Below are 22,068 nucleotides of genomic sequence, written 5' to 3'. Positions count from 1 at the left end.
TTTTCACAGCCATGTTTGTGAGCTGTGCTCGCAGTATGTCAGGGAATCTGACTATTTCATTTTGCCAGATGGCATATTTCCCTCCCTGTTTAATGTAAATGGGAATTGGCCTTCTGCAACAAATCTGAAAACTAAGTATAGCCAAACCCAATTGCTTGACTACACTTGTGGTTTGTTATTAAAAATATTCAAGAAACCATGTAGCCTAAGTTTAACCAGGTTATTAGTCAAAGACAACAGAACACAACACATAGCAATCTTGCAGCATTCACCTTTGTTTCAAAAATATGCATTTGAGATTATCCATATTAATAGTAGCCCTTTTTACAAGGTAGTGAACATTCTGTACATCACCCAAGCTTTAACAGACAAGTCAATACAAGCTTCTTATCTTGTTTTTCTGTGCTATCCTGTACCTTTCTCTTATCTTTGTTTTGACTACCACATTCCAGGTGTCACTGCAGGCATCCTCTAACTACCCAAGGCATAGTGTTCGTACTATGACAGGTTTTGTATTTCCTCTTACCAAGAGCAAAGGTTAGCTACTGAAAAAAGTTATGGGATATTCCTTAGCATGAGTGAAAAGCATTTTGGGTAAAGCACAATTCAATCTGCAACTATATCACTTATTATACTGTCTACAATATTAATGTAATTGCTCTAATACATAGCATATACGTTGGCTAACAATCGTTTACTAAAATTCCACCTAAAGTAATTACGAGAGTGAAAAATAAAAAGCAGGAGGCATGCTTTCTGGAGTGCAACAAAAACACTTCCAAACACTACAAGATTTACACAGAATAATGGTAGCCTCTTCTGTATGACCTGCTTTTCAAATACTGCCAAGAATCTCTTATAAATGTAACCTTTCAGGCACTGACCAAACCGTACTCCAACTGAAGTGAAGTCAATAGTAAAACTCCCATTGACTTCAATGTGTGAAAGAAATAGGCCTATATGAGAGGCCTAGTGCAGTGGTTCTCAAACCTTTTTTTCACGGACCACTTGAAAATTGCTGAGGGTCTCAGTGGACCACTTAATGATCTTTGCAAATGTTGTTTGTACCGTTAGCTAACTATTGTAAAGCGCTTTGGAGAAAAATGCTGTATATAAAAGAAACAATTAACATTTTTTGTTCTATAAATATAAGCACACAACTCATATTTTAATATCAGTAGTCTTTCCTGTCTAATGCGATGGATGTGCCCTTTCTCCCCTGTCATGGCAGCCCCCGAACTGAGGCTGAGAAGGAGTGGGGGTCTCTCCCTCTCTCCCGCACCACAGCAGACTCCAAGCTCGGGCTGGGAAGGAGGGGGGTCTCTCCCTCGCCTCAGCAGCCACAGAGCTGGGGAAAGTCGCCTCTTTCTCTGGCCACTGCAGCCCTGCACATCTCAAATTCTTCCCACCCCACTTCCCCCTCCCATCTACCCTCTATTTCCCCCCAAGGCCACCACTTCACCTTACATGTGCGTCTTCTCCAGGGTCCAGGCACCTAAATAGGGGAGCCATGCCTGTGCGACTCCACTAATTAGGGGGGGTGGCCATTCATTCTCCCATGTGCAGCAGCCCAGGCGTGCACCTGAGAGGGAACTATCCGCGGACCACCTGAATGGAGCTCGTGAACCACTAGCGGTCCACGGACCACAGTTTGAGAACCACTGGCCTAGTGTATAAACTTCCATTTTCTTTAGTGAATATAAATTGTAATATTTTTTTTTACCTTAAGTGGGACTTATATTAACAGGATCTAAGGCACCTCTGTCTCCTTGCCTTGTTGTAATTTGCCTGAGAGCAAATTACGCCAGAAATCACATCCAGAATGTGTGGAGACTCTGAGGAATCTGGCACTTTCTGCTCCCTCCAATTCAGCTCAAAGGAGTGGGGGTTGAAGCTGCATTCATGAAGTAATCTCCCATTAATCCCATGGTTTTTTATATTTTGGATGTATATCAGACTTGTGGTTTAGTGACCGATATGGTCAAAGAACCACTAGCAAAAGTTGCGGGAGGGAGGCTTTCCAAAGGTCAAGGTTGCCCACCCTTGACCCAGCTTGGACCACATTACTGGGGCACAAGACCTGTGTGTGACACTACACCCAATATTCTTCATAGAAATATTGTTATAGTATGATTATAGCATAACTATGATATGTTTTGTACAAGATAAGGCATGTGAGATATCACTGGAAAGGTTATGATTTGCTGAATATGATTGTCCTATTTGTATGCATGTATCATTTTTGTATCTAAAATTAGGAATATTGACTATACATCTGTACTACAAAAGTGTTTGTACCTGGGGAACACCCACCAGACAGAATGCAATGAGTCTGAACCATTAAGGAGAACAATAGGTCTTTGAAGATGCTAATCTCCCACCTTCCTGAAAAACTTTTCTGGGATGCTACAAACTGACTCATGGCTGGTTTGACACTGTAGGATCATGTGATCAAGTCACCGGTATCATGGACTCCATGATAGAATACCAGTATTTTTCCACTGTGAGGGGAGAACACACACTGGAAAACAAAGAATTCCTGCCATATGTAAAACCTATTTAAGGCAAGAGACTGACATAATCAGCGTTCGTTCTTCACTGAATCCCCACCCAGGATGACTGCTGTGAACATCCAAGAAACAAAATCAAAGTGGGCGAGAAATGACAGAGCCCAGGCTGGGAAGGTGCCTGGCCTGTGAAAGAAAAGGTGTGAAGGAGTGTACACATGTGTTTGGTAAGTAATAATGTGTGCCTATCCAAATTCAACATGAGTTCCGTCTCAAATAACTTTGTGAACTCTGTCTTCTAAAAATGTGTCTATGCATAGAGCACTCCATGGATTCAAAATCTGTAACCGCCTCCAATCCATGATCTGCAAAAATGGTCCGCAGATGTGGATATCTGTGGATTTACACAGCTCTATCTATGCAAACCTCTCTCTTCTAGAAAAGGAAGTTAAGACTTGCTGTATCAAGGTGGATAAGGTAGACAGGAGGAGAGCCAGCTGTATAATTCACTCAGGAAATGGAAATCTTGAAGGAGAATCTTCAAAAGGCTGAGAAATAAACTATGCTCCCATTCGCATTCCAGGACCAGTATTTGAGAGAATTAATAATGTGTTGTGTTAACTTCATAAGTTGAATCTTGACTGTGTACATCCAATGATTGATCAATTGTTGATTCCTAATGGAACTTTAAAAAAATTCTTTGTAGACTGTATAATTCTGACTCTTTATTGAAAATTTTGTAGATTAATAAGTAAATGCAGAGAAGCCATGGTTAGCTCTCCTTAAAAGCATACAGAAAGTTCATTCCACATGAACCTTCTTGTATGATGTATTTTGAAAGTTCCAATAGCCAGTTTTCCATAAAACCTATCAGATCTCCTTAACAATAAGTCCTGGTTTCTGCAGGTTATGGCAACAATGGAAATTGTGAAAAAATTGTTATTGTTTATTATATTTTCTGTGGCGGGCAGATTTTTGTCACATCTGGCATAGAAAATTTAGCCTTTTTCACTTCTAACTGCAGCTTCTCATCATGTTCCAGCACATACCCTGGCAATTTCTATTGCCTGAAAGCATTATAAGGCTGAGGGAAACTGAGGAGTAGAAAATTACGAGGTATTGTGAATACTGGGTTCTACATCATTCTGTTATACTCTCACTAATAACCTGATGGACATACACAGCAACTAAATAAGTATTTTTTCAATTACATCAATGGGTTTTGTATCTTTGAAATGAAGATTACAGGGTTTTTTAAAAATATATTTTAGTGATTTTAACAAAAGCAAGTCAGTCTTTGTCTATGTATGGGTTCATAGACTGCAAACACTTCACAAAGAAACTTTTTATGTAAATCTTACAAGGATTTTGTTTCTGAAATCTTATTAACTGACCTTGGAAACTTAGGTACCTTTAAACAAGAACTGAAAAATGGATTTAAACCAAAAATGGATTGAAAGCAAGAAGAGACTGAGCTGAAAATGACAATGATAGGAGCAAGTTTGGATATAGGTTTTTGATTCTCAATCAACCTTTTTCCTCACTGTAGTGAGCCAGTGTAGCTCCCTGTTGCCCCAGAGAGGGATGAGCCCATCCGGGTGCCTGAGTGGGCGGAGCTAGGGAGCTCTGAGCAAAGTGGAGTGGGAGGGCCTGTGTCCCACCCCACCACTTGTGGTGGCAGTCTCCCCCCCTTCCAGGTCCTTTAGAGGCCTGGGCCTGCTAACATTTAACTGTTTGCTCAGCCCCTGCCTGAGGGCCTGAGCTACTGACTTGGTTGCCTCACCCTGATCCAGGGCCTGGCCTGCTACTATTGAACTGTTTGTTCAGCTCCTGCCAGAGGGCCTGAACACTTGACTTATTGTTGCCCCGCCCTGACCTAGGGTCTGGGCTTACGGTGCTTGTTTCAGTTGTCATAAGGGCCACTGAGGGAGACTCCCGCGGTCAGACTAATTTCCCCAAACAATATCTGTGTGTCATGAGCTGGTGTAGCTCCCTGCCGTCCTGGAGAGGGTTGAGCCCCGGCGAGCCGCAGTACACTCACAAAAATAAATTTGAGCATTGACAGATTCATGATTTTGGTTTTTGTCTGTCTTTCGTTGTAACCTGATGTTACAAAAAAGAAAGTTAAGCAAAAATGATATGCTAAGAAAATTAATCTTGGGATTTGATGATAAAGCTTCTTCTAGTATGATAGTTTCATGAGTTTGAGAGATTAAGCGTTTACAAGAACTCCTTGATTAAATTTTTGCTTTGTGTCACATAGTTGTTACCTACTTTTTCAGATATATGCATATGATTGACAGACATACACTTACTTTGGGGATAGCAAAAAGAGTTAAGCATTAAGATACATAAGATATCCCACCATCCCAGATTCTCATTAGGAATTAAACAGAAACAAAATTTGATGGTTTAGAGGCATTACTGATGTGTTGGTCAATGCTATAGTTTAAATTGAACTGAAATTTGCACTTAGAGTGAGATTAAATCCCTGTGATGTGTGTGAAAAATGCACATCAGCATCAACAAGATTGAATTTTCAGGAAAGTTAGAAGCGACTCTGTTAATATAAATTCGATTATTTGCAAAATAAACTCCACAGGAATAAACAATCCCACCATGTGTATGGAAGAGTCTACAGCAGTGGGCCATTGCAAGTTTTATGCAATATTATGGATTAAGTTATTTTAAAAGAACTAAAACATGAAGACCTACAAAAAATGTACTTTGTAAAACATAGCAGTTTCTGTTCCACCACATTAACTTACAAATGGGTAGCCAGATAATTAAAATTAACAGCGTTTGTGGGTTCTTCTGAATGAATAAAGGATCTTTATCAGCCCTATGGCTGAAGACAAAATAACTTTAGAAAATCTTAATAATGACAACGCACTCAAGAGACTCTACTTCCTACATGAAGATAAAAAAGCTATTTTATTACCTGAAACTATGAAGGATAGTTAATTGAACTGCTCATACCTTAGCAACAGCTGTTATCTGCTCCAGTGCCAATGCATGCAGATCTTGGTCTTTGCTTTCTACTAGCAGTTTCAGGGATGGCAGCAGGAGAGACTGGTTAAGCAGCAGCAAACATAATTCCTTTGTACACTGAAAACAAAAAGTAACCCCAGACTGTCAGAACTCAGGAGATACTTAGTAACATTATGCACACAAAATTTTATGAAAAACCTTGTGTGAAATGCAAAATGGAAATAAAACTTTTAAAACAAATGAATTTCCCAGTGGAAAGAAGCCGGTTTGGAAACTTGAAAGCACAAATTAAAAAAGGATGTAGTACAGGGTTTTAAGTAGAATGTTTGAGAAACAAGGAAAGCACTGAATACTTATTACAACCCTCACAGAGTTTTACTGAAAGAAGTATGGAGCAATCACTGCTCTCTGTGGGACTAATACTTTTGCTGTGGTCACTGAAACACTGCAAACTGCAAGATGTAAGGTTTCAGAGTAGCAGCCGTGTTAGTCTGTATCGCAAAAAAGGAGTACTTGTGGCACCTTAGAGACTAACAAATTTATTAGAGCATAAGCTTTCGTGGGCTACAGCCCACTTCATTGGATGCATAGAATGGAACATATAATAAGATATATATATACACACACATACACAAACAGATAAGTTGGAAGTTACCATACAAACCAGTAGGAGAACACTTCAACCTCTCTGGCCACTCAATAGAAGATTTAAGGGTGGCAATTTTGCAACCAAAAGCTTCAAAAACAGACTCCAATGAGAATCTGCTGAGCTTGAACTAATATGCAAACTAGATACCATTAACTTGGGTTTGAATAGAGACTGGGAGTGGCTGGGTAATTACACATATTGAATCTATTTCCTTAAGTTAAGTATACTCACATCTTCTTATCAACTGTCTACATGGGCCATCCTGATTATCACTACAAAAGTTTTTTTCTCCTGCTGATAATAGCTCATCTTAACTGATTAGCCTCTCACAGTTTGTATGGTAATTTCCAACTTATCTGTATGTGTACATATATATGTGTATATATATCTATATCTTACTATATGTTAAAAGAAAAGGAGTACTTGTGGCACCTTAGAGACTAACCAATTTATTTGAGCATGAGCTTTCGTGAGCTACAGCTCACTTCATCGGATGCATACTGTGGAAACTGCAGAAGACATTATATATACACAGAGACCATGAAATAATACCTCCTTCCACCCCACTCTCCTGCTGGTAATAGCTTATCTAAAGTGATCATCAAGTTGGGCCATTTCCAGCACAAATCCAGGTTTTCTCACCCTCCGCCCCGCCCAACACAAACTCACTCTCCTGCTGGTAATAGCCCATCCAAAGTGACCACTCTCTTTAAAATGTGTATGATAATCAAGGTGGGCCATTTCCAGCACAAATCCAGGTTTTCTCACCCCCCCACCCCCCTCCAAAAACCACACACACAAACTCACTGTCCTGCTGGCAATAGCTCATCCAAACGGACCACTCTCCTTACAATGTGCATGATAATCAGGGTGGGCCATTTCCAGCATAAATCCAAGTTTAACCAGAACGTCGAGGGGGGAGGGGGGTTAGAAAAAAACAAGGGGATATAGGCTACCTTGCATAATGACTTAGCCACTCCCAGTCTCTATTTAAGCCTAAATTAATAGTATCCAATTTGCAAATGAATTCCAATTCAGCAGTTTCTCGCTGGAGTCTGGATTTGAAGTTTTTTTGTTGTAAGATAGCGACCTTCATGTCTGTGATTGCGTGACCAGAGAGATTGAAGTGTTCTCCAACTGGTTTATGAATGTTATAATTCTTGACATCTGATTTGTGTCCATTTATTCTTTTACGTAGAGATTGTCCAGTTTGACCAATGTACATGGCAGAGGGGCATTGCTGGCACATGATGGCATATATCACATTGGTGGATGTGCAGGTGAACGAGCCTCTGATAGTGTGGCTGATGTTATTAGGCCCTTTGATGGTGTCCCCTGAATAGATATGTGGGCACAGTTGGCAACGGGCTTTGTTGCAAGGATAGGTTCCTGGGTTAGTGGTTCTGTTGTGTGGTATGTGGTTGTTGGTGAGTATTTGCTTCAGGTTGGGGGGCTGTCTGTAGTTGTAAGAATGCTTGATAGAGATCTTGTAGGTGTTTGTCTCTGTCTGAGGGGTTGGAGCAAATGCGGTTGTATCGCAGAGCTTGGCTGTAGACGATGGATCGTGTGGTGTGGTCAGGGTGAAAGCTGGAGGCATGTAGGTAGGAATAGCGGTCAGTAGGTTTCCGGTATAGGGTGGTGTTTATGTGACCGTTGTTTATTAGCACTGTAGTGTCCAGGAAGTGGATCTCTTGTGTGGACTGGACCAGGCTGAGGTTGATGGTGGGATGGAAATTGTTGAAATCATGGCGGAATTCCTCAAGCGCTTCTTTTCCATGGGTCCAGATGATGAAGATGTCATCAATTAAGCGCAAGTAGAGTAGAGGCGTTAGGGGACGAGAGCTGAGGAAGCGTTGTTCTAAGTCAGCCATAAAAATGCTGGCATACTGTGGGGCCATGCGGGTGAGAAAGCCTGGATTTGTGCTGGAAATGGCCCACCTTGATTATCATGCACATTGTAGGGAGAGTGGTCGCTTTGGATGAGCTATTACCAGCAGGAGAGTGAGTTTGTGTGTGTGGTTTTTGGAGGGGGGTGGGGGGGGGTGAGAAAACCTGGATTTGTGCTGGAAATGGCCCACCTTGATTATCATACACATTTTAAAGAGAGTGGTCACTTTGGATGGGCTATTACCAGCAGGAGAGTGAATTTGTGTTGGGCGGGGCGGAGGGTGAGAAAACCTGGATTTGTGCTGGAAATGCCCAACTTGATGATCACTTTAGATAAGCTATTACCAGCAGGAGAGTGGGGTGGAAGGAGGTATTATTTCATGGTCTCTGTGTATATATAATGTCTTCTGCAGTTTCCACAGTATGCATCCGATGAAGTGAGCTGCAGCTCACGAAAGCTCATGCTCAAATAAATTGGTTAGTCTCTAAGGTGCCACAAGTACTCCTTTTCTTTTTGCGAATACAGACTAACACGGCTGTTACTCTGAAACTTACTATATGTTGCATTCTATGCATTCGATGAAGTGGGCTGTAGCCCACGAAAGCTTATGCTCTAATAAATTTGTTAGTCTCTAAGGTGCCATAAGTACTCCTGTTCTTTTTATAAGATGTAAGGTAACACATCTGTGACATTTCTGTAACTCAGTTATATAGTCATAAAGGTGGAATAAAATAAAGAAGGAATATAACAGCTCCTTATATCAGAGTCCAGCACTGTAAAGCTATCCCAAAAATCTTGTTAAATGTCTGTTACTGAGCTCTGATGCAATATATTAGTTTCTCCATTTTAATATGATTTTCCATGTTTTATTATCCTGCATGAACTATCTGGCATTACAATTTTGGTATAGTGTGTCCTCATACTGAGGCTGGCAACAGAAAATGATGCTTAAAAAAATAAAACACCGAGTAGGATTACTTCCAAACCCTTATCTAGGTCTACTGTGCTTAGTAACAATGTGAACCTTTATTAGTCTTTATCTTACACATGTATCTTATATATTAATCTACTATGGTGTATAAATGAATTATTGACCCATTTTAAAAAGGGATTACTTTACCTCAAAAAATAAATGATAACTTTCCCTTTATGAACAACAAACTAACTTGTCCAGAGTGACCAGGTTCAAAGATATAGTTTACTTGTATCCCTCCCCGCTATACTTTGTTTCTAGTGAGAACAATTAGGGAAATCACACAACAACAGTACTCTATCTGGTTAGTCTGTGCATTATATAACATAGATATTATTACAATATCATTTTAGACATCCACAGACATGCTCTGTGCTTCAGAAAAACACTTAAAGACATTGCACCTGCCCCAAAGAGCTTACAATGTAAAAAGGGAACTCAAATGTTTAATTTTTACCATTTAAGTTCAAATTTGATTAATCTGGTGCCCAAAAGGTGCTGCTAAATGTAGTCACATCCTTGGGGTAGTTATATCACCTCTAACTTAAAAAAAAATGGAAAATGATAAATTGGAGTATTATATACATATTACATACATGAGATTGCTGTTACGGATTGAGATCTTAAAGTACGGTATCTATTGACATCTTTTTTCCCAGCCAATTTGTTTTCAGATAATTCAGGCACTCTTCAGTTACCCTCCTCAACTGCATTTCTGACAGCAAAATATTAATTTAATTGTGATGCATACTTCAGAATGCAACATAACTATAAAATTACACTGTGCTTGGTAAAGTTCATGGTAGTTATCAAAAAATCTTGCAAACTTCCACTGTTCAGAGCCGGACTAAATGACACAGTAGTAAAAACGTCTTTGTCTCGTCTACACTAGCGCATCACCAGCAAAGCTCCAATCAGGAAAGAGTTTACACACAAAAAACAGCAGACACAGGACTACTAGCAAAACATCTTCCAAATGCATTCACCAGTTGCCTGCACTGCAGTTCAGCAGACAAAAGTTGAGAACCTGGTACACTTTGCTATCAACTAAACTTCTCCTTAGGATATCAAGTAACACATTTTTTTTTTTATTATTGCAGCTAAGCAGAGGTTGGTGAGCCTAACGAGAAAACAAAAGGTTTGTAACACACTGAGGAGATTTTGTCTTTTGTTGCCAAAGAATAGACAGAAGTGTGTCATAAGTGTTTATCAACTTAAGCAATGGCTAAGTCTGCAGTTGACAGGCTTTGCTTTCACTGAGAACTAAGATTACAGGAACAGGTGAAGAGCAATATTGAAAAGACTATAAAGGGTGAGGCAAAATTAAAAATATTACACCCATTAAGCCTTTGATATTTTGATTTTCTCCTTCATTTCTGCCAAACAGCAACATACTAAGGAGATTACAGAATGCAAACTTAGCAATTTATGATTCTACAAGTCCCTCTGTGCCTGGAAAGCACAATTTATCACCATGGATACCCCTTTATGTTAGGAAAAATAAATTTTGAGGGTTGTAGGATGCACAACCTGAGTGTAACAGCAAGTTTATAGTTCTGGTAACATTTGATATCTGAAAACCCATCAAAACCATAAGAGAAGAAGCAGTGCCATAGGGAACAACATAACTATAAAAAAAGCTCTCAAAAGAATCCCCCCCCCCAAAAAAATCACATTTTTGTACCTTAAGGTGGTAGGAGGAGAGAAGGAAAGGCAGATGATTTAAGTGCACTGTTAAACATAATTAGGTACAGTGAGCATTTCTAGGAAATAACTAGGAAAGCAAATGACTTGGAAAATGAAAAGGTGTTTTTAAAACACTGAACTGTTGAATTACAATTTGCTTTCTTACTGAAGTGATTTAAAATATTACAGAAAAAATGCCATCAGATTATGTCAATTTGAAAATGCAGTTAATAAAGGTATTAACATTAGTATTCTTGCAACAAATAAATTTCAGGTCAAACAGGTATTTTAGCTACAAAAATGTTTATTATCAACTTGTATCCTTTGCAAAATTTTACATAGAATACCACATGGTGCTGAAAAGAATTACATATAAGCCCCAATAATTCCTTATAGTTAGTCTTTCATGTAAAGCCATATTTAGTACCTTAATCATTGGGAGTATTAATCTTGGTAATACAAATATACATATTCAACTAATTTTAAAATGGTACTATTTATGTATTTTAGATAGAAGTAATAATACACCCTTCTTAAAAATTAAGGTCCCAATTCAGCCAAGCACTGAAGCAAATGCTTAATGTTAAGCCCATGCTTATATCCCAGTGGGAATACTCAAGTGCTTTAAGTTAAGTACATGCTTCAGTGCCTGAATTGGGTTCTAAAGAAGCTTATCCTACATTATGGAATGGCTATATCTAACCTGGAACATTTTATGTTTAAAGACACATGTTTGAGTTTTTTTTAAACATAATTCAAGAACATCCACACACATTTTATGATTATTTGTATAAGAAGATTGTTCTTGTACTGACTTTGCATTCTGAGGTTTAGCCAAGAGCAAACATTTTCAGTTGAAATACAAAATGAAAACACAGACACAACCTTAGCTGGATTTCTGAATGTAATGCTAGTACCATATCTGATTAAAAACTATAAGTTGCCATTACAAGGCCTTCTACGTCTAGTATATGCTTCCGGTACTAGTTGTTGCCATCAGTGAAAGGCAGGACTTTTTTTAACCCACTTAGCCAATTTGATCAATGCTGTACTGTATATGCACTGGTGCAGAAGGAAGGGAAAATCACTTCGTAAATTTTGCTACTGTGATTTCACATAAAATTCTCACACCTGGGTGTTCTTCATTCAGCATGAGCCATGCAAGAAAGTCTACTAGCTCTTAAGATCTTCACTCCTGGAGGCATAAGACTCAGAAGTGACAATCATACAAGTTTAGAGAGACCTCAGGAGGTCATCCAGTCCAATCCTCTAAGCAGGATGAACCCCAACTAAATCATCCCAGCCAAGGCTTTGTCAAGATGGGTCTTAAAAACCTCTCAGGATGGAGATTCACCACCTCCCTATGTAACCCATTCCAGTGCTTCACCACCCTCCTAGTGAAATAGTTTTTCCTAATATCCAACCTAGACCTTCCCCACTGCAACTTGAGACCATTTCTCCTTCTCCTAGTTCCCCAGATTCTCCTTATTCCCTTTTTTAAAGATGGGCACTATATTTGCCTTTTTCCAATTGTCCAATACCCCCCCCCTTTGGATTGCCTCGAGTTTTCAAAGATAATGGCCAATGGCTCTGCAATCACATCAGCCAACTCCCTTAGCACCCTCGGATGCATTAGATCCGGCCCCATAGACTTGGGCATGTCTAGCTTTTCTAAATAGTTCTTAACCTGTTCTTTCACCACTGAGTGCTGGTCACCTTCTCCCCATACTGTGCTGCCCATTGCAGCAGTCTGGGAGCTGATCTCGTCTGTGAAGTCCGAGGCAAAAAAACATTGAGTACTTCAGTTTTTTCCATCATCTGTCATTAGGTTGCCTCCCCCATTCAGTAAGGGTCCCACACTTTTCCTGACCACCTTCTTGTTGCTAACATACCTGTAGAAACCCTTCTTGTTACTCTTCACATCCCTTGCTAGGTGCAACTCCAATTGTGCTTTGGCCTTCCTGAGTACACCTCTGCATGTTCGAGCAATATTTTTATACTCCTCCCTTGTCATCTGTCCAAGTTTCCATTTCTTGAAAGCTTCCTTTTTGTGTTTAAGCTCACCGAAGATTTCACTGTTAAGCCAAGCTCGTCACCTACCATATTTGCTATTCCTTCTGTACATCGGGATAGTTTGTTCCTGCACCCTCAATAAGGCTTCTTTAAAATACAGCCAGGACTCCTTTTCCTCTCATATAAGCCTCCCAGGGGATCCTGCCCATCCATTCCCTGAGGGAGTCGGAGTCTGCTTTTCTGAAATCCAGGGTCTGTATTCTGCTGCTCTCCTTTCTTCCTTTTGTCAGGATCCTGAACTCGACCATCTCATGGTCACTGCTGCCCAGGTTGCCACCCACTTCTACTTCCCCTACCAATTCTTCCCTGTTTGTGAGCAGCAGGTCAAGAGGAGCATGGCTCCTAGTTGGTTCCTCCAGCAATCCTGCAATTATGGTGTCTTTAGAGAAAGATTTCTTCCTGACCTCAGTGAACATCCCGGTCATGAGTGAACATCCTGACATTTAAATGCCTTTTCAATTATTGTCTTTAGACTTCAGACCCACAAATGCTACTGGTGGTCAGAAAGTTAGCCAATCTTTTTTTAAAAGAAGCAGCTGATCTATGCTTCTCTCCCCACTCAAAGTATTTAATAGGCTCCAGTGACAGATTCTGCAAAATGCAAGTTTTGATCAAATAGTTTTAGCAATGGTTCTTAAATTACCCTACATTACTTTTTCCACAGTAAAGGTTTGTATACACAAAAGTTGTACTGCTTTAACTGCTATGCACAAAAGTTATGTTGTTTTTAACTATGCTGATACAGTTAAAGCAGTTCAGCCTCCTAGTGTGTTATATCAGTATAAAGGCACTTTATTTCCGTATGGAGAGGAGAATAAGCTACACTAATATAAAGACACCTTTATACAAGGTATAACATGCACATACTAAGGGTTGTACTGGTATAATTATATTGGTAAAAAATTGCACCTTTAACTGAAACAGTCATACCAGTATAAAAACTGTGCACAGACCAGGCCTTACTGATGCTGAATTCAACAGTAACTTTATTAACTAAAAAGAGATGATCGATGTTTGACCTTGGCGTAACCCTCCTATCAGGAGGAGATCTGCTGTAGTAGAACCCTGATTTTCTATTACATTTGTGTTCATAAGTCACTTAGATGTTTTAGAAAATTCCACCCTAGGACCTTAACTTTGGTTTGGCCACCCTTAATCAGATTGAATAGTACCTTCCTGCAGGAGTAATCCCACTGGTTTTGATCAGAACTACTTGTGATATAAAGTATTACTCATGATGACCATCGGGCCCTTTGTCTATCCCATGCACTGTAATTAAAAATTAAATTTGGCTCTCTCCACAAAATATATTTGGCACTCTGCTTTACTGACTTCTTTTGGCAGCAAGTCCAAGAAGTGGGTTTTAAGCTGCATAAATACAAGTGTCCCATTTGTTTTACAATGTATTGTCCTTCAAATTCTACAAGAGACTTCTTGGTTTTGTATTAAAGTGAAAAGAAGCCTCTGAACCGTTTCCATTACACTGCACATAATTTTCATGTTGGCTATTTTCAGGAACAAAGACTGTGGTTATGTGAATCTCACTGTAAAGGATGAATCAGGATAATAAAAGAAGATGTCTGGGAATAATTCCAGAGAAGTGTGAAGATTTTTAATCATTTTTTTAAACCTGGTATGGTTAGGCTATGATGCATCAGTACGAGATGCTGTGGCACTTTGGGACATAAGAGAGGCTTGTATGGAAGAGAATACACATAATTAATTTAGGAAGAGGGAATACTAGAGTACTTGTAAAGAAGAACTGCTTGTAAAATAAAAGCTAATTAAAGCCCAAATATTTCAGAACCTCCTCATGGACAACTTTCTATGTTTGAGAAGTGGCAAGTTACTGGTGTTTATCTTTAATAGTTTTTGCCAAATAGTACTCAAGTGCGGCCAGTGAAGCTATATAAGGAGCTTTAATAGTGATACTGCATCCACTGTACAAGGTGCAGGTATATCTGCAAGGTACTTGAAGTTACAACTCACCTCTACGGGGAGCATGTGCTTAGTCTCATACAAAGAACGACAGATCTTCAAAATTTCATTTCCCATATTCTCTTTTTGCTCAGTTGGGCATCTCGATAGCATGACTGTCCCTAGTTTCACCCATGGATTATTACTCGTGTATGCGCTAAAAAACAAACAAGAAAACAAAATTCAGAAAACTATTTCAAAAATTGCAAATAAAAGCATGGTATAATAGTATGAAAAAGTGAAAAGATCTGGGGCCAAGTAGGGATGTGATTCTAAAACTGCTCCATGTAACTTAGAGCAGCCTTTGGACTACTCTAAATTGCAACTGTGAATTAGCATAATGGAGCTCTCTCTCCCAAACCCAACATGGAGAATGTTTGGCACAGGAGTGGGTACTGCTGGCTTTACACCAGCTGAAAATTTCCTTTCATTGGAAGTGGGATTCTTAATTTGGTAGTTTCAGCAAGATTCTGACCTCTTAGTCCCTCTCAGTGATCAGATAATCCAGCTCCTGGTTTTTCAATGAAAAACCTTTACCTCAAAATCACTGACAAAAATCAACACCCAGATCCAAATATGTAAATATAGGAGGAATAGTTACATAGTTAAAAACAAACACGCACCCTTTCTGCTTGCAAACCCCATTAATAGTACATATAAATTGGGTAAAGAGGTGAACCATGTTGTCAAGGTTCCTCCCCCACTCTGAACGCTAGGGTAAAGATGTGGGGACCTGCATGAAAACCTCCTAAGCTTCTCTTTACCAGCTTAGGTCAAAACTTCCCCAAGGTACAAAATATTCCACCCTTTGTCCTTGGATTGGCCGCTACCACCACCAAACAAATACTGGTTACTGGGGAAGAGCTGTTTGGAAACGTCTTTCCCCCCAAATACTTCCCAAAACCTTGCACCCCACTTCCTGGACAAGGTTTGGTAAAAAAGCCTCACCAATTTGCCTAGGTGACTACAGACCCAAACCCTTGGATCTGAGAACAATGAAAAAGCATTCAGTTTTCTTACAAGAAGACTTTTAATAGAAATAGGAGTAAATAGAAGTAAAGAAATCCCCTCTGTAAAATCAGGATGGTAGATACCTTACAGGGTAATTAGATTCAAAACATAGAGAATCCCTCGAGGCAAAACCTTAAGTTACAAAAAAGATACACAAACAGAAATAGTTATTCTATTCAGCACAATTCTTTTCTCAGCCATTTAAAGAAATCATAATCTAACACATACCTAGCTAGATTACTTACTAAAAGTTCTAAGACTCCATTCCTGGTCTATCCCCGGCAAAAAAAAAACCCATAAAGACAGACAGAGACCCTTTGTTTCTCTCCCTCCTCCCAGCTTTTGAAAGTATCTCGTCTCCTCATTGGTCATTTTGGTCAGGTGCCAGTAAAGCCAGTTTAGCTTCTTAACCCTTTACAGGTGAGAGAAGTTTTCCTCTGGCCAGGAGGGATTTTAAAGGGGTTTACTCTTCCCTTTATATTTATGACACATGTACATATGCAACTGGCTATTAATAAATAAATAAATAAATACCCACCATCTAGCTCTCATAGATTGTGAAGTGCTTTCAGAACTACTGCTGAATGCCAATCAGATACACCTGTTACACATTTAAAATTCGACCCCAAATACCCTTTTTTTCTGCACAGAATTATGAACAATGGTTATTGTTCCAAAGTCAACATGTGCCATGAGATATATCTACCAGAGCTATTACCTAGTCTCAGTCTAAGGCAAAAACATGGATAAAGATACCACTGTGTGGGAAGTGTTGAAAAATGCTGACTTTTTAAATGGCAGCTACCGACATGAAGTACTAATGAATGACAATGCAATTAAGGAGGAGATTAGAAAAAAGCTCACATTCACTTTAGATTGTTAATAAAAATATTGCTCGGGCATGTAGGAATGAAATTAGGAGGGCCAAATCGCACCTGGAGCTGCAGCTAGCGAGAGATGTTAAGAGTAACAAGAAGGGTTTCTTCAGGTATGTTGGCAACAAGAAGAAAGCCAAGGAAAGTGTGGGCCCCTTACTGAATGAGGGAGGCAACCTAGTGACAGAGGATGTGGAAAAAGCTAATGTACTCAATGCTTTTTTTGCCTCTGTCTTCACGAACAAGGTCAGCTCCCAGACTGCTGCGCTGGGAATCACAACATGGGGAATAGATGGCCAGCCCTCTGTGGAGAAAGAGGTGGTTAGGGACTATTTACAAAAGCTGGACGTGCACAAGTCCATGGGGCCGGACAAGTTGCATCCGAGAGTGCTAAAGGAACTGGCGGCTGTGATTGCAGAGCCATTGGCCATTATCTTTGAAAACTCGTGGCAAAAGGGGGAAGTCCCGGATGACTGGAAAAAGGCTAATGTAGTGCCAATCTTTAAAAAAGGGAAGAAGGAGGATCCTGGGAACTACAGGCCAGTCAGCCTCACCTCAGTCCCCGGAAAAATCATGGAGCAGGTCCTCAAAGAATCAATCCTGAAGCACTTACATGAGAGGAAAGTGATCAGGAACAATCAGCATGGATTCACCAAGGGAAGGTCATGCCTGACTTATCTAATCGCCTTCTATGATGAGATTACTGGTTCTGTGGATGAAAGGAAAGCAGTGGATGTATTGTATCTTGACTTTAGCAAAGCTTTTGACATGGTCTCCCACAGTATACTTGTCAGCAAGTTAAAGAAGTATGGGCTGGATGAATGTACTATAAGGTGGGTAGAAAGTTGGCTAGATTGTCGGGCTCAACGGGTAGTGATAAATGGCTCCATGTCTAGTTGGCAGCCGATATCTAGCAGAGTGCCCCAGGGGTCGGTCCTGGGGCCGTTTTTGTTCAATATCTTCATAAATGATCTGGAGGATGGTGTGGATTGCACTCTCAGCAAATTTGCGGATGCTACTAAACTGGGAGGAGTGGTAGATACGCTGGAGGGCAGGGATAGGATACAGAGGGACCTAGACAAATTGGAGGATTGGGCCAAAAGAAATCTGATGAGGTTCAATAAGGATAAGTGCAGGGTCCTGCACTTAGGAAGGAAGAACCCAATGCACAGCTACAGACTAGGGACCAAATGGCTAGGCAGCAGTTCTGCAGAAAAGGACCTAGGGGTGACAGTGGATGAGAAGCTGGATATGAGTCAGCAGTGTGCCCTTGTTGCCAAGAAGGCCAATGGCATTTTGGGATGTATAAGTATGGGCATAGCGAGCAGATCGAGGGATGTGATCGTCCCCCTCTATTCGACATTGGTGAGGCCTCATCTGGAGTACTGTGTCCAGTTTTGGGCCCCACACTACAAGAAGGATGTGGATAAATTGGAAAGAGTCCAGAGAAGGGCAACAAAAATGATTAGGGGTCTGGAACACATGACTTATGAGGAGAGGCTGAGGGAACTGGGATTGTTTAGTCTGCGGAAGAGAAGAATGAGGGGGGATTTGATAGCTGCTTTCAACTACCTGAGAGGTGGTTCCAGAGAGGATGGTTCTAGACTATTTTCAGTGGTGGAAGAGGACAGGACAAGGAGTAATGGTCTCAAGTTGCAGTGGGGGAGGTTTAGGTTGGATATTAGGAAAAACTTTTTCACTAGGAGGGTGGTGAAACACTGGAATGCGTTGCCTAGGGAGGTGGTGGAATCTCCTTCCTTAGAAGTTTTTAAGGTCAGGCTTGACAAAGCCCTGGCTGGGATGATTTAATTGGGGATGGGTCCTGCTTTTGATCAGGGGGTTGGACTAGATGACCTACTGAGGTCCCTTCCAACCCTGATATTCTATGATTCTATGTCGTGTAACCGTGGTTTTTCATAACAGGAATAGCAAAATATCACGATTTATGACCATCGGGTCAATGTCTCAGTCAGATTATGCCAAAGATTTCAAGCTCTAATCCATCTATTTTTAGGCACCTCTATAAATGACCTAAGTTTTGGAGATGTTAAGTACCACACTGAGGTCAATGGGAACTCCAAGCACTCAGCACTTCTGAGGAGCAAAAATTACATTTAGATTGTAAACTCTTTGAAGGAAATATCTGTGCCTGTAAAGTATCTAGCACACATTGGTCCCATAAAAATTATGGTAAGAGTCTCCCCCCACCGATACAGTGCATACTCATTTGGTGAGATCCTCACCCCTCTCTGTTGGGAAAAGGAATGGAGGAGCGTAAAGGGGCTCCAAAACCAGTTCTGCATGGGGGGAGGATTCCTTTGATCTAGGAACTGAGGAAGGCAGCTGTATGTTATCTTCCAAGGACCCCCGTACTGGCCTTGCCTTAGAAGGTGTGCTGGGGGTGGGAAGAGTGTGTTGGGAACAGAGCTGTAGCATGTAGTACTACAGAGATTCTGGGAAGTGCTACAACTCGCATGCAGCTGGGGACAGGCTGTCATAACTTAGACAGACCACCAGAGGGGCACAAAGGTGGCTTAAAACCACCACAGGCCCCTCTGCCCCTAGACCAGGGGTGGGTAAATTTTTTGGGCCGAAGGCCACATCTGGATGGGGAAATTCTATGTAGGGCTGGGGCAGGGGTGCGGGAGGGAGTGCAGTGTGCAGGAATGGGGTCAGGGCAAGGGTTTGGGGCAGAGGAGGGGTGCAGGGTGCATGAGGGGGCTCAAGGCAGAGGAGCGGACTGTGGGAGGGAGCTCAAGGCAGGAGGTTGGGGTGCAGGAGGGGTGCATGGTGCAACAGGGGCTCAGGGTAGGGAGTTGGGGTGCAGGAAGGGTGTGAGGTGCAAGCAGGGGGCTTGGGGCAGGGAGTTGGGGGGCAGGCTGCAGGAGGGGTTCATGCTCCAGCCCAGCGCCGCTTACCTAAAGTGGCTCTGGGGTGGTAGCAGCGCGCACCAGGGCCAGGGCAGGCTCCCTCCATGCCTGTCCTGGCCCCATGCTGTGCCGCTCTGGGAAGTGGCTGGAACCAGATCCCTGCGTGGCCCCTGAGGGACGGGGGGGCACAGGGCTCCGCACGCTGCCCTTGCTACGCCTCAAGGTACCTCCCCCAAAGCTCCCATTGGCCATGGTTCCCCGTTCCCAGCCAATGGGAGCTGTGGGGAGCGGTGCCTGGAGACAAGAGCAACGCCCAGGGACGTGGTGCCAGCTGCTTTTGAGAACGGCGCGGGGCCTGCGGCACCACGTGGGGCAATCCCATGGCCCAAATCCAAAGCCCTGAGGGGCCGGATCCAGCCTGTGGACCGTAGTTTGCCCACCCCTGTCCTAGACTGTAAGTTCTGTGCTACACCTCTTCAAAGCACAGAGCAATATCTCAGCCTTGATCTTGAAGAATCAACTTTTGCCAACAGATATATTTGCCACAGTCAAGAGACAGAGATGGAGAAAAATATGACCTCCTCATATTAGCAGTGGAAAGCAGGAAAAGGGTTTATATGTCTTTGAACCTATCTTCCAATTACACAGGAAGTTTTCAAAACTAATTCAAACTAAAATGAAAAACCATAGTATGATCGACTGATACCCACTGGAATTGGATTCATTATAAATCAAGTCACTCACAAGGTACCTACTGGCATACATGCTGTTTAAAACAGCAACTGGGAGGTACCTTGGAAACCTTGCATTGTTAATGTTGCTATTGGGTGGCAATTGGTAAAAAATACAATCATGGATCATAAGTAGTAATTGTACAGCTCCAATTACGAAAAGAACTAACGAAAGAACCAACGAAAAGAACTTAACCAACGAAAAGAACTAAACAGCTCATATCAAAAGAATCAGGCAGAAACACAGCCCAAGCAATAGACTCACAATGTCTAGTGAAAGATGAGAAATACTGGCTTCAGGTGAAGAGGCTATTCTATCCTGATCTGTGTAACAGATAGATACTAGTAATAGTTACATTTGAGTGAGAAATGACTAAAACCCATTATCTTTATTCTTTCTTGACAACTTAATTAAAGTATTTTAATCAGTCATAGTCAATGAGCATTCACTGCTGCAAGCCTTGCTGCTATCAGTACAGTCCCTCCCCTTCTCTTCTTCCAACCTCCTGGGTCAAACCTACGCATAGTAGTTAATATAGAAAACCATGATGCCAGACTGTGTAGAGCAGATGCTGCATAACCCACAAGAGAGACAGAGGAAGAATGCTGCAGCTCCATCATTGTCACTGGCTAAATTAATAGCTTATGCTGTGATTCCAGGATCGGACTCCTGAGTCATCTCAGGACCCATATGTAAATCTGGGGTAGAGATCATCCTCAAATTGAGGGATTGGCGACAACAAGCTTCTGCTGCCGGATCTGTCTCCTGCTTATGATTCTTTCTGTCCCGAATGTTTGTTTTTTTTAAACTTTATAGGTGCTGTCTCCTTAGTAAATGAAGAAAAACTCTATTTTGTTTCCTTCCCCTAATGGAAAAAAAAAGTCACCCTTCAACGTGTGGAAGAATTTAAAACAAGAAATGAACAGAAACCAGAACTAGGACTCTAAATTTTCCCATGTCTTTGTAAAGGCTTGCTGCTAAGATACATGTCTAGTCCTGTGCTAACTCTTCCCAATATTATAGAACTCATTAGGTTACAGATGTAATAGCCATATAAGGACATAAAGACCCATTGTTCTCTCTAGCATATTCTCAAGCATTTTGTCCAGTTTTGTATTAAAAGCCGGTTGGGAGTTGGAGGATCACAAAGGCATTATTCGGTTAGTAAGAATTTGACATTACCAAACAGAATTTATCATTTGACTTTCATCTTCCCTTTGTTGCATGATCTATAAGTATAATCAGTTTCAAATTCATAAAGGGAAAAATATTTGTGTGTTTCCTATTTTTTTTTTAACCTGAAAGACATTAACATTTCATTGCTTTGGCCATGAATGTGACACTTGTTTACACAGCATCATCAGTTTTCTCTATGATGACTGTGTTAATCAGATATACTTTCCCAGGTGTTTGATTGTCAAGTGCTGGATTGTGATTGGGGATGGATGACCTACCTTGTTAAAAAATAAAACAAACGGAACAAACTGATAAACGATACAGCAATAATTGATCAGGACCAGATGGTATTCACCCAAGAGTTTTGAAGGAACTCAAATGTGAAATTGCAGGACTACTAACTGTCGTCTATAACCTATCATTTAAATCACCTTCTGTACAAATGACTGGAGGATAGCTAATGTGATGCAAATTTTTAAAAAGGGCTCCAGAGGTGACCCTGGCAATTACAGGCTGCTAAGCCTGACTTCATTACTAGGCAAACTGGTTGAAACTATAGTAAAGAACAAAATGATTAGATACATAGATTAACATAATTTGTTGGGGAATAGTCAACATGGTTTTTGTAAAGGGAAATCATGCTTCACCAATCTACTAGAA

General features: G+C 41.0%; 1 protein-coding gene across 4 annotated transcripts in view; it reads right to left on the bottom strand.

The window, feature by feature from the left end:
* NBAS (NBAS subunit of NRZ tethering complex) overlaps positions 1-22,068 on the bottom strand; it is a 406,507-nt gene that overhangs the window by 13,365 nt on the left and 371,074 nt on the right. For 2 of the 4 annotated variants that reach the window (XM_073335981.1, XM_073335983.1), the window contains 2 exons: positions 14,757-14,901; positions 5,487-5,615 (listed from right to left, as the gene is read on the bottom strand). In XM_073335981.1, coding sequence (XP_073192082.1) covers positions 5,487-5,615; positions 14,757-14,901 — 274 coding nt within the window. Of the gene's footprint in view, positions 1-5,486; positions 5,616-14,756; positions 14,902-17,230; positions 17,340-22,068 lie in introns of those variants that run through there. The other 2 variants (XR_012157919.1, XM_073335984.1) reach the window with 2 other exon arrangements.

This window comes from Lepidochelys kempii, chromosome 3 (assembly GCF_965140265.1).
Source record: "Lepidochelys kempii isolate rLepKem1 chromosome 3, rLepKem1.hap2, whole genome shotgun sequence".
Lineage (NCBI taxonomy): Eukaryota > Metazoa > Chordata > Testudines > Cheloniidae > Lepidochelys > Lepidochelys kempii.
This window is presented reverse-complemented; position numbering and strand designations above follow the sequence as displayed.